The sequence below is a fragment of the Ovis aries genome, chromosome 1 (genome assembly GCF_016772045.2).
Source record: "Ovis aries strain OAR_USU_Benz2616 breed Rambouillet chromosome 1, ARS-UI_Ramb_v3.0, whole genome shotgun sequence".
Classification (NCBI taxonomy): Eukaryota; Metazoa; Chordata; class Mammalia; order Artiodactyla; family Bovidae; genus Ovis; species Ovis aries.
The window spans coordinates 148102790-148115645 of record NC_056054.1 but is presented as its reverse complement, the minus strand read 5'-3'; the positions used below and the strand labels follow the sequence as shown (position 1 = coordinate 148115645).

Here is a 12856-nt window from a genome sequence, read left to right as displayed (position 1 = left end):
AGAATTGGTGCTTTTGAACTGTGGTGTTGGAGAAGACTCTTGAGAGTCCGATGGACTGCAGAGAGATCCAACAAGTCCATTCTAAAGGAGATAAGTCTTGGGTGTTCTTAGGAAGGACTGATGCTAAAGCTGAAACTCCAATACTTTGGCCACCTCATGGGAAGAGTTGACTCATTGGAAAAGATTCTGATGCTGGGAGGGATTGGGAGCAGGAGGAGAAGGGGACGACAGAGGATGAGATGGGTGGATGGCATCACCGACTCGATGGACGTGAGTTTGAGTGAACTCCAGGAGTTGGTGATGGACAGGAAGGCCTGGCGTGCTTCAGTTTATGGGATCACAAAGAGTTGGACACGACTGAGTGACTGAACTGAAACTGAACTGAAAGGATAAAGAAAACCAGGGAATCATTTGCTATTGATATCTGCTAAAAATGAATTTTCAAAATTAATAATTACTATACTTGTTCAAAAGGTATATCCCAAAATACATTTTGTATAAGTTTTATTCATTTTAACTATGTTTTATAATTTTCATAAATGACATTTTAAAGGTATTTGAACTATGATTTTTCACAAAATATTTTTAATATTGTCTCTATCTCAACATAGCTAACCATGAAAACAATTCTGGTGTTTTTTTTCCCCCCCTAGATAAAACATATCTGTATAACTGGCTGGGTGTAATGCAAGGAAGGGACAAAGATGAAATGGACACATGCTCCTTTTTTGGCCATAATATCACTCCTTAGCTTGTCAAAAAGTCACTTGTTCCTGGCACAGCTTATTCCAGGTAAGTGCCATGTGTTTGTCTCATCAAACCTTAATCACCATATCTTCTTTGCTTTAAATTAATTTTTGTTTTGCGTGTTGTAAATTGGATTTGTTTGTTTTCTTTGGAACTTGTAAGTCTGTGTGAATGATTTCTTAAGTATGCGTGCTGAGAAATTTCAGAAATCAAATATTATTCTTGAGTATAGAGCACTTTGTTAATTTCCTAGAGAAACTGAGAAGTTTCACAAAAATCTACTGTTACTAAAATGTGTTAAAAAATTATTAAGTGAGTTAGAGTAGTGAAAGAACAGTTATAGTTGGGAACAAAGTACTTGTGTGGGTGACACAAAAAGAATAGCAAAGTCCCTATACATGTTAGTACCATAAGAAGGAAATATCAGAAAAAGGAAAATATACCTGAAACTCCTTTGGAGTAGTGATACACTAATTCACAGGCTGAACAATGTCAGAATAAAAATGAAACTTGCTATGTGTTGCTGCTGTGGTTCCTGTTGTTTCTCACAATGTTAGAAATCTTGTTCCTTGATGTCATAATTTCATTAATGGTTCTGTATAAAGCTTTCCTTAAGCTCTTTTATAGGAACTTGATTAAATTCCATGTTAAGGTAGAGAAAAATAAAAAAATATATTAACACACTAATCAGAATGTAATGTCAATGTTCCTCATAGTTAAAAGTATGGGAAAATGATAGTTAACTTGGATATATTTTAATACATCATCATAATTTAGCCAGGTTATCCATAAAATAATGACATTTGGTGTTTTATTAAACCAAAATGTGAAGCCCGAGTTTTATTTTATCTTTTCTCCTTGTTTTAATACTCATAACTATTTGTAACTTATCATGCATATCCACATACAAAACAGATTTTCAAATATGTATAATCTTGGAATTTGAATTTTCCCCTGGTGGGTTAAAATTGATATTTTTATTTCGAAGATAAGGAGTTATTAACAAAAAGTGTATTTAGATCTGTTAAAAGTATTTCCAGAGGGTGGAAGTATATAGCAAATTTAAAGTCTGTTGTAGCAAAGTCCATTAAGCTGCTTGTACTCTAATAGGTTGACTCTGAAATTACTACTAAACCACTAAAGTTTTTAATTTTAACCTGTCCATTCTATTATTGTGCCACTATTTTTTTTGAGTACTGACTAAAATTAGTGTATGAATCCAATATCAAAAAATGACAATATGAAAAAATGTTAAACATTTTTAAGTGTATTAAAAATGCAAATATAAGTATAAAATAGTTTGTTGTATTTCAAAGTATCAGGATTAAAAAGATTATATGAAAGTGTTTTGTAAGCTGTGACTATAGTTTTAGGTACAGTGTTGATGCCATTGCGCTTATCAGGTAATAACTGCTCCAGGTCAACAAATTTAGCCCATAATATAGTTTTTGACCAGGTAATCAAATCTCAAAATGGTCTAGTGTGGTGTTAGTCATCTTTATTAATCTAGATATGTAGATTACTTCTACACAATATGTAGATTACTTCTACATATCTAGATTGTGTGTACAAAGTATATGGTAAGTAAGGGGTGTGACATTTATCTGTGAAACATAAAGTTACCTTTTCAGTCAAAAAAATATATAAATTCAGAGAAGACATATCCACTTGAACACTTAATTCCAAAATTTATCAAAACTTACTATCTTACATGCAAACATTTCAAAATTAAAGAGAGCTTAAAATGCATGAGTTTCTTTAATACAGTCTATAGATCAGGTACATAGATGATCAATTGGCTAGCAGTTAGCAAAAATATGTTATACTGATTAGAAACTCAAGATCTATTTTGAGAAAATGCCTTGAAAAGAAGCAAGGATACCGCCAAAACTGGGATTTATAAACCTAAATATCTTTCCTGTTCAGGACCAGAGAGTTCAAGAATTATTTCAAAGTGATTTACCCGTCAAAAGAAATACGCTGTTAGCTTTGAAAAGGAACATCTGCAGAATGGATTTTCTTAACTGCCTCCATCCAGAAGCATTGGTTTCAAGCTAAGGAGATTAGAAAACCTACTGAAAGAGGTCCTCAGTCTCAGAATCTCTCCTCCTTTACATTAAAGTGAAGTGAGACCTCACATGAAGTGAGACCCTGGTTCTTCCTGTTGCTGTTTTAGCTTTATTATTATGTTCAGTAGAGGCCCTTGCCCTGAACTGAGTTTAACATAGCTCAGAAGATCAAAGACAGAAGATTGAATACTAGTGACTTTTTCAAAACAGTTTCTCATTCAGCCAATTTGCTTCCAATCTTTCCCTTAAGAAAGAATATCCTCCTTCATAAGAAATTAATTTCAAAAGTCAGATAAGTAAAATAAAACAACAACAAAAAAAAAGGTACCATGTTTCTAAAAAACTAAGGAGGAGTATACGGTCTTTAGAATATAACTTGGTGAGCTGTGAGTAGAGCGTCTACCAGCATAAGATCCCTCAGGGTACAAGATGCCTAATTAAAAAGCTATAAAGACAGCTATCATAATGAAGATTATATCACTGTCACCTTAATAAAGAGGTTTTCGGTCACACTGTGATGAGGTTTTGTTGTTGTTTAGTTGATAAGTTGCGTTCAACTCTTTGTGACCCCATGGACTGTAGTCTACCAGGCTCTGCTGTCCATGGGATTTCCAAAGCAAGAACACAGGAGTGGTTTACCATTTCCTTCTCCAGAGAATCTTCCTGATCCAGTGATCAAACCTGCACCTCTGGCATTGGCAGGCAGATTCTTTACCGCTGAGCCACCAGGGAAGTCCTATGATGTGGTTACTAGGTGTGATTCAGTATTAAAAGAATGCTTGAATTGATGGATTACCCAGCTCACCATTTTTTTTCTTTTTATTTTTTCCCCTATATAACACATTTTTAAAACTGCTGTTACATTTTAAAATATTGTCTGAGAAGTGGTTGGTAGATCAGAAATGACTGGAAATTACATGTCCATTTGAAATGAAAAAAAAAATACTCTTATTAGTGAAAATTTAACCCATTTTAAAAGAAAAGGAATAATTAAGAAGTGGATCCTAGGAATGACTGACCCTCTCCCATTTGAGTTGTCGCCTTTGGTGTATAGAGAGCCCATTAAAGGCTCTGTAATAAACCAGTTAAATGTTCATCTTTTCAATTTTCCTCATCTCTTATTCACATATAAAAAACACTTAAACCAACTGTGGTTATCTCTTGAGGCATACTTACCTGGACTAAGCCAGATGTTTATTTAATCTCTGCTACAAAGAACCGTGACAGTTACCAATCTTCCGTTTTGAATATCTACCTCTGATTGCAACGAATGTCAGAAAAACAATGAAAGACAATTGTTAAATGATATGTTTTAAAAGTATACATTTCATATATAGTGGGCTGAATTGAAAATTGGAAGAAATCAGTGATGAAAATGTTGAATTCTAAGTATATATTGTAAGATTTTAAATGGAGATATGTGAGGATGGGAAGGCACACAGGGTTGCATTTCTCTTTGAATAAATCTGACAGCCACTTTAGAGTTAAATGTGATTTATTTTTCCCTCTCTCTTCTCTGAATGTGCAGCAGTGCTGTCCTTCATTAAAGATGCAGGTGCTGACAGGGTTATTTCCTTTGCCCGGCCTCATGTCAACAAGCCTTGAGTGTGAAATTGTCTGAAATGATTTACTGCTTACCCTCCCCACCCATCCACCCATCCCCAGCCACCACCACTTCAGTTCCTTGATGCTTTAGTCTAAGGATGGTAATTGCAGGGAGCTAAGTGTTATCTGGGTTTGAATCATCCATGGATAAATTGTAAATGTTAATGAAATAATTCTTTACACAAAATTCTAGATATAATAGGAAGTATGTACATACAACTCCAAAGCATCCCTAAGTTTTGTGATTAGTTTTATTTGTTAAATGCCCAGTAGATTTTCAATAGATTTGAGGAATTATTTCAAATTTTAAAAATCTTCTGTAAATGCAAAAAAAAAGAAGAAAGTAAGTTTCTGACATTAAAATATGATAGAATCTTTTTATCTGACTAATTTATTTAACTAAGAATGTTTCGTTTATGCATTCCACAAAGGGTTTTATCCACAACTTTTTTTTCAAAAGTTGTTATTAGTTTCTATAGCACAGTAGCCATGGGAAATTGATAAGAAAAATGCATATTATTTGGAGAATACAGCATTGCTTGTTCTTAGCAATTTTTTTTTAAGTTGCACTGACTATTCAGAAATGTATCAATTAATTTTAAAAATTTACAAAGGTGTTTGTCTCTTCTACTAGAATAAAATATTCAGACTTAAAATTACTTTAAAATGTTATTTAACTCTTCCAATTATGCATTGATAGAATTTTTACTATTAAAAACATGGTTTGATTATAAATGCTACTCAATAAATCTGTATGACCAGAAAAGTGTTTCTCAATCTGTTTTCCATATTTTTTTTAGAAATATATTTTCAGAAATATATTTTTTTGAATGTTTATTAAATCTAAAGTTGCCAATGGCCCATAATAGAATCACTGAAGCAGAGAGCCTGGTTTTGACCCAAGGAACCAGAAGTTTTACAAATACCCTCTATTAATGTAGTACACAGAACATTTAAGAACTATAGCTTTTGAGAAAGTTTAAGTTGACATAATAGTTAAACAGGTTCAAAACTACTTGTTATCTGTATGAAGTGAAGTGAAGTCGCTCAGTTGCATCCAACTCTTTGCAACCCCATGGACTGTAGCCCACCAGGTTCCTCCCTCCATGGGATTGTCCAGGCAAGAGTCCTGGAACGGGTTGCCATTTCCTTCTCCAGGGGATCTTCCTGACCCAGGGATCGAACCTGGGTCTCCCGCATTGGAGGCAGACGCTTTACCATCTGAGCTACCAGGGAAGCAAACAAATGCTCTGAACACTTTCGTCATCCTGGAATGACATATTCTATAGCACTGTGCTCCATGTCAGGTGTTGCTTACTATGCACGTGTGACTGTGTGTAAGAATGACTGTGTGTGTTTGTATGTTCTAAAATGGAGATAAAGGTAGAAAAACAGAGATGGCAATGTGGGGGAGAGACAGACACACAAACCTGTGAAGCCTGATGAGAACTAGGACTGGATTTCTATATTTAAGAGGAAACAGCATTATTTGTTGGGGTTTCTGGAAAGGTTTCCCTACAAAGCCAAATAATGTTTCTAATTTGTCAGGTTCTATAAACTCATATTTTAAGGATTTATCCCATAGACCTGAAATTTTGCCTTTTATCCTAGTTTCATAACTTAGTGTGAGGCAGTTTGCTATAACTTTTTTCTATTTTTGCACATTCAGTTAATTTTCATAGAATGCTCTTTCCCCTTCTCTTATACCCCACACCTAATGGTTAAAGACCTGGTTTAGTGTCTTCCCATTTCAAACTTTCTCTGACTCTTCTTATGTTGAAATCTTTCTTCTTTGAGTCATGTTTATGCATGGTATTGAACTCTGATAATTGTATTTATCATATGATTTATTTTGTATCTTTCTCCCTATTAGATTATGAGTTATTAAGGTCATAATTTATGCCTTCTGTATCTTAATAATTCTAGCATCTGGCACTTGACTCTTACAAATTGTTCATTGAATGAATACATGATTAATTGAGTTTGTGTTGTCAGAGAAGGGGAAAACTTCAAGCATTAAGAAAGCTTTCAGAGGAGGAGAGGTGAAGGAGAAAGACACTGCTGTGTGCACTGAAATGAATTTTACCGTCTTCACAGTTTCATTTAGGGCTCACCCTTTGTGTCAGTTACCACCTGGGCTAAGCTCTGTGTACCTACAATCATGCCCTTGATTTGCAACCAAGGCTGCTGCTATTCGTATTATCTGTATAAAGAGATGAAAATATTTGAATATTTGTATTATCTGTATAAAGATGAAAATTTTTGAAGATATTTATTTTATATATATTGCAAGGAATTGGGGGAACAGATTTAAGGTTAATGCTGTTTTTTTGCATTGTTTTTACTTACATTTCTTGCTATTTTGTCTTATAATATTATTTATAGTTTGAAAAATATAATTTTGAGGCAATAGCTCAAGAAAATAGTAACTGAGGAAATCAATCATGAAAATTAACCTGTATAATTAAAAATGTCTTTACAGGGTTCTAACTTAGTTTTGCCTAATAGGTAAAAGGTTTCCTAAACTTTGTCTCAGTCTTAATAAAGTATTGTCTCAGACATTAAGTGGCTGAGAATTTATATCCAAATTAGAATAATGTATCAGTTATGCAAACTTTCTGAAAAAAAAAGGCTATGAATCAGAGTTGCATTATGACTAACGGGAGCCATAGGTACTTCTGTCTTTGTGAAGTTTCTTGGCATGAAAGAGTATAAAACATTGTTTATTAAAATTGTGTTGGTATCAACATGAATGTAATCTTTGACTGTAAATGTTTATTTTCTTCTTTTGATTTTCAAGTGAATGAAATATTTTCATGATCCCCAGCTGAATTGTTGGCTGACACTATGTCACTGTGTTTAGTGAGTAAGTTAGTTCTATTAAGGACTTTGTCTAAAAAGACAAAGTATGAATTTATGACTTATGCATGAATATGATATCTAAAACCAGTAGTTACTACAAATTAAGGAGAATAAAAGGTTAATTTTACACATTTCTAAAAGCATTATAGAAAACTAGAAGAAAATCATTAAATTAAAAAAACAGATTTTTTTTATACTGCTTTTCAAATTTTGTTTAAAAATAGTAAAAGAACACACTCATAAAGAGAAGGGTAGATGGCAAGAAGAAAAGGAAAGGAGGAAAGATGGGAAAGAAAGAAGAGAAGAAGGACGACTCAGAAAACATCAAGAGTATCAAAAGTTCATAGCAGAGAAAAGGTGACTTTGGGCTCAGAAGGGCTGTATATGAACCATGTCTTTGCTATGTATTAGTTATGTTACTTTGTCCAATTACTTCATCTCTCCTTATGTCAGTTTACCCCTCAGGAAGAATGTCAGAATTATCCCATGTTATTTTTATCTGAGTTATAGATTAATGATCAAACAATTTGGATATTATTATAAGGAGTTGCTCTTACTACCATTGATGATAATCTCATTATTGTCTAAAATCAAATGTCACTAGCCTAGTCTGAACTATATGGTTATAGTGGGACAGTAGCTAATTACAAGTGCCATTGAGGGGAAAAAAGACATGTCCAATAAGGAGGAGCTTATCTGTAGAACAATTCGAGGAGCTCATGAAAGACCTCAGGGAGCAGGTGAACAAAAAGAGTCCATTAATTAAGTTCCTACTATGGGGTAGGTACCTAAGTTTTAGGAGTTCTCTCTGAGTGGGGAAAGAAAATTTGGGGCTCATGCTAGGAGACAGAGTCACGGTGACTGTGAGAACTCTTGTTCGGCTGGTAGGAAGGAAAAGTGTATATTAAGGGATGTTTGCAGATAGTCCAGAGAGTAATTTGAAATTCAAATTCTGAGGAAGCTTTTACACTGAGCTGCTGCTGCTGCTGCTAAGTCGTGTCCGACTCTGTGCGACCCCATAGACGGCAGCCCACCAGGCTCCGCCATCCCTGGGATTCGCCAGGCAAGAATACTGGAGTGGGTTGCCATTTCCTTCTCCAATGCGTGAAAGTGAAAAGTGAAAGTGAAGTCGCTCAGTCTTGTCTGACTCTTTGCGGACCCCATGGACTGCAGCCTACCAGGCTCCTCTGTCCATGGGATTTTCCAGGCAAGAGTACTGGAGTGGGGTGCCATTGCCTTCTCCATATACTGAGCTAAGCAGCTTTAAATATAAACTCTGGTCAAAAGGGAGGTGAGAGTTTAAGGTGGGAAGTAGCCAAATAAGAAGTTTTCTTTTCTTAACTGTAATTCAGTGGAAATGTGGTCCATCTAATTGTTTCATTTATTTATCATCAAATTATTTATTTTATTTTTATTTATTAATCCAACACCTATTTGACTTCTAACACTGCACAGTACTTTTTAAGGTTGGAGGAGGCAATGTAAATGTAAACGGGCATTGTATCGTCTTACTTTATCTTTCTCTGTAAAGGAAAAAATAGTAAAAAAAAAAATTGTACATCTAATTTTTTAATGATAAATTATCATTATGCTAGAAGAGAGGAAAGCACTGTTGGGGGTTTGTAGAATTATTATCATAACAAAAAAAATGTAAGCAGTGCATAGGAATTATTCATGGAATGTTTATTTATAGATGAATAAATTAACAAGAGGAAGAGATTACTAAAACTATGGCAGATGCCTCACTATACACACAACAAAGACAGGAAAGGAACAGGTTTGAAAATAAAATGTGTAGGATGTAGAGTCAGAAAAACTGGGTGATGATCGAAAGTGAGGAGAAGGAGAGAGAGACATCATGAATGACTCCAAGACTCATTGTCGGAAGATAGACCAATGGTGACATTAATTAAATTAGGCAGATAGGAGCATACTATGAGGTCATTTTATTTTTGTGTATTTATTGTTTGATGACTTACAATATACAGTTGTTTTATAAGATCAAATAGAAAAGGTATTCAGGTATACTTCCATTTGGTTTTTAGAACCAATATTTGCTTTATGTTTTTTGCTGGACTTTCATTGAATGACTTTATAATACTATTTAAAGTCACCATTCATATATACACTCATGTATATATGCATATATGTACATTATTTACCATTATTTTTTGTATAGATATTAATGCCATTCAAACATTTTTGGACAATTAAACAAGTTAAAGTTAATGTTCATAAGATCAATATTACAGTCAAACTATGGAATAAATCATTGTTAAGATGTCTAGTATATATGATTTATTCTCTTAGTGTAATTGTGTTTCTCAGGTTTTTTCCTCACTTCACTGACACAAGCACATTTAAAATATTCCTTGACTGAGTGTCATTTGGCTTCATGATGTGACCTTTGTTTACTTGTTTATATATGTGTGTCTGTGGGTGCTAAATAGGATTGGAAATCTTATTTCTATAGGAAATAGAAGGGTCAAGTCTAAAGAGAAGAAATACTTTAAAAAGTAAAATGCATTCCTTATTTTCAAGAGAATGTCACTCAACCAAAGATGAGATCTTGAGAGAATTTGCCAGCTGTACTCAGTTCCATGCTCTGCATTAGCCTTGGTCTACTAGTATAAGGCTTCCTGTAATTGTTTAAGTAGATGGAAGCAGACTAATAGACCTCATTAGCTATAGGCCACTCGATGAAGAAGCTCATCTTTGTAATCTAGCTGTAGAGCCCAGGACCATTCTGCTTTGATGATATGGCCTTTGTGATGAACCTGGCTTGAAAAACCCCATGTGTCACACGCTTCACCTAATTAAGCCATCAGAATGCATTGCAGCAAACAGAGTGTCTCATATGGACTGGTCTAAGTAATTTTGCTCCTCTATTGCTTCGTTAATAGAAAGAGGCGCTGTTCTAGATTATGACTGATAGAGGCTATATCGTACAGCTGTTGTAATTGTGCCAGAGGGTAGAAAAAGCCTGTCGTAAAAAATTCTCTATTTGCCAGAGACACTGTCTTTACTTCATTCAGCTGTTTTCCCCAGATTGCCTAGTAAGCATTCATTTATTCTTTCTCTTTACTTGCAGCTTTTCTCTTTTCACACACCTGTTTCCTTTGTTATAGAAACAGACTCAGCCTCTGCTATATTTTCACATGGGACAATTGCTTGGTAGATGATTTTTTAATTGATTCAATAATTAGTAAATAAAATGGGTATCCCAGACTATTAAAAAGAACATATAAATAAATCAACATAAAAAGTTGCATGTGGGCCTTGAAAGTATAAAAACTGACATTCTTCCTAAAAATATATATATATACACATACCTATGAAATAATTGTTATAACACACATATGTATGAATGAATGTATATATATATAAAATACTTATATTGAAGTACAAATTCACATATAAAATACTATATGTGTTTATCATTCTAAATTATTCAAATAGACTTTATATACATAAAGGCTGCTATAGGTTAAAAATTATTTTTTATCCTCTTAGAAGATAAAATATCATGACATGACATTTTTTCCATCTATGTTAATAGTCATTCTGTAAATTAATGTTTTACTCTTATAGATTCACAGCTTGACATGCAATTCAATCAAAAGCAAAAGCATGGTATAACTGCTACCATAAGCATGATATAAGTAGTAAGCTGTGGGTAGTGGTCCCACATCCTATGTTGTTTTCTTCTTCATGATGTCATTATTCACCTTGTCACTGGGTCAGAGATTTTTCCTATAACTTTGTGATGCTAATCACTTCTTGTCTCTTCTATTGGACCTACTTTTTCTTTTCCTGGATTTTTGTTTTCTAATATGAGAAAATTGTGGTTTTTAGGTAATTTCAGAAGAGGAAGTGTTATTTATTTTTAACAATTTATAGCTTATTTTATGTTCTTTAAATAACCTGAATTTCTCCAAATGTAACTTGACAGTAGTATCTCTATTATCTAACTTTAAAGAAAAAAATGTATCACCAATTAAGCCATGACACAATGTCTTAAGGATATTTCTGTGTGATGCATTAATCAGACCAACCTCTTAATACTTTCAAGTTTTGTTCATCCTTTCTGAAGGAATAGACAGTTTCTCATGCATTTAGTTAGGTGGTGACAAACAATCCTTTTGAAGTATCTCAGGAATCAGGCACTTTTTGCTACCTAAGTGTTTCTTCCTTCTTTTATTAAGTAGCTTAATTTTTGTTTCACAGAAAATATAGTTTCTTGGCTATTTCTCTGACAATAAATACTTTCTCAGCAGTGTTAAATCTATGCCCAAATTTTTGTTTGTAAGCTTCAAATAATAGCATTTCCTGACAATGTTCAATTTTAGAGGAATTGGGGAAGACATTTTAAATTATAATTAAACTCAACTTGTACATCCCCATAATGAACGTAGCTTAACTGAAATGACTACAGTGTGAACAGTTCTGACGAAAGAATAGCGTGACAGTCAATGTCAATCATATCAAAATCACTGTCTGGCTCATAGCTATTCTAAAATATCATCAACTGTAATAATTTAGAATCAAAATATGAAAAAATGACTTCAAGTTGATGAAATATGATATATGGAGGGAAATTGAGCCTGATGTAACCCACATGCTCCTCTAAGCTATTTTATGTAAAGGTACAAATACTCACTGGCAACCAGGTATTTGTAATAGAGCCTTATTTTAAAGCCACAAGCTTGGCAAACATAAAGGAAAAAAAATAGTATAATAAGAATACAAACATGATTAAAATTTATCCATTCAGAGCCTCATAGTTTTTTTCTTCCAAAAGTAGTGTCTTTCTAAGGTTTAGAAATCTATTAATCAGAAAACTAAGACTATTCACTTGCAGTCTTACTGCCATAATGAGAGTTGACATTTCTAAGCACTCTGCACAGTGGTGAAATTAATGTTATATGTCTTTATTAGCATAACTGTGTATTTTTTTCACTGAAGTTCTTAGGTAGAAAAAAATAGTAGCTACTGTGCTGTTTATCCACAGGTTGGTGAGATAATATCAATGTAATGATATCTATTCTAAATCTGAATCTTTTAATAATAATTCTATATAATAATAATTATTATGAATAATTATATCAATTCAATATAAGAATGGCCTTATAATACTTTATTTTCAAAAGTATACTAAAATTATGTACAGAAGAGTAGTTTCTAAGTGTTAAATAGTGAATATATAATCAAAGATCAACTAACACTGATAAGAAGTTAGTGTTACTCCTTAGTCAACATGCTAGTCAATCAATTACTCATACTAGATTTTTCACTTGCCACAGGTGTAAAACTTGTATCATTGAATCCTATTTTTAGCATCACCACCAAATACTTGTTTTGTTAAAACTAAGGTTACCTTTGTAGAAAAATGCCAAACTGTCCATGTACCACTTTGCCTTCCTCCCAGCAGTGAATGAAAGTTCATTGTTGCTCCGTTTCCTTCTCAGCATTTGGTGTCATCTGTGTTCTGGATTTTAGCCATTCTAATAGATATGTAATGGTATCTGATTTTTGCCTTAATTTGCTGTTCTCTAATAATATCTGATGTTGGG

At 33.5% G+C, this 12856-nt stretch overlaps 1 protein-coding gene and 1 non-coding gene across 10 annotated transcripts in view; one reads left to right on the top strand and one right to left on the bottom strand.

Moving 5' to 3' along the window:
- The window catches only part of ROBO1 (roundabout guidance receptor 1), a 1286018-nt gene that overhangs the window by 172233 nt on the left and 1100929 nt on the right, over window positions 1-12856 (top strand). For all 9 annotated transcript variants that reach the window (XM_060416459.1, XM_060416456.1, XM_060416445.1 and 6 more), the window contains exon 2: window positions 654-792. In XM_060416459.1, the coding sequence (XP_060272442.1) occupies window positions 705-792 (88 nt within the window). In that variant the 5' untranslated portion in view covers window positions 654-704. The remainder of the gene's footprint in view (window positions 1-653; window positions 793-12856) is intronic.
- TRNAW-CCA (transfer RNA tryptophan (anticodon CCA)) lies at window positions 5585-5657 on the bottom strand. Its single transcript has one exon. It is a non-coding gene; the product is annotated as a tRNA-Trp (tRNA).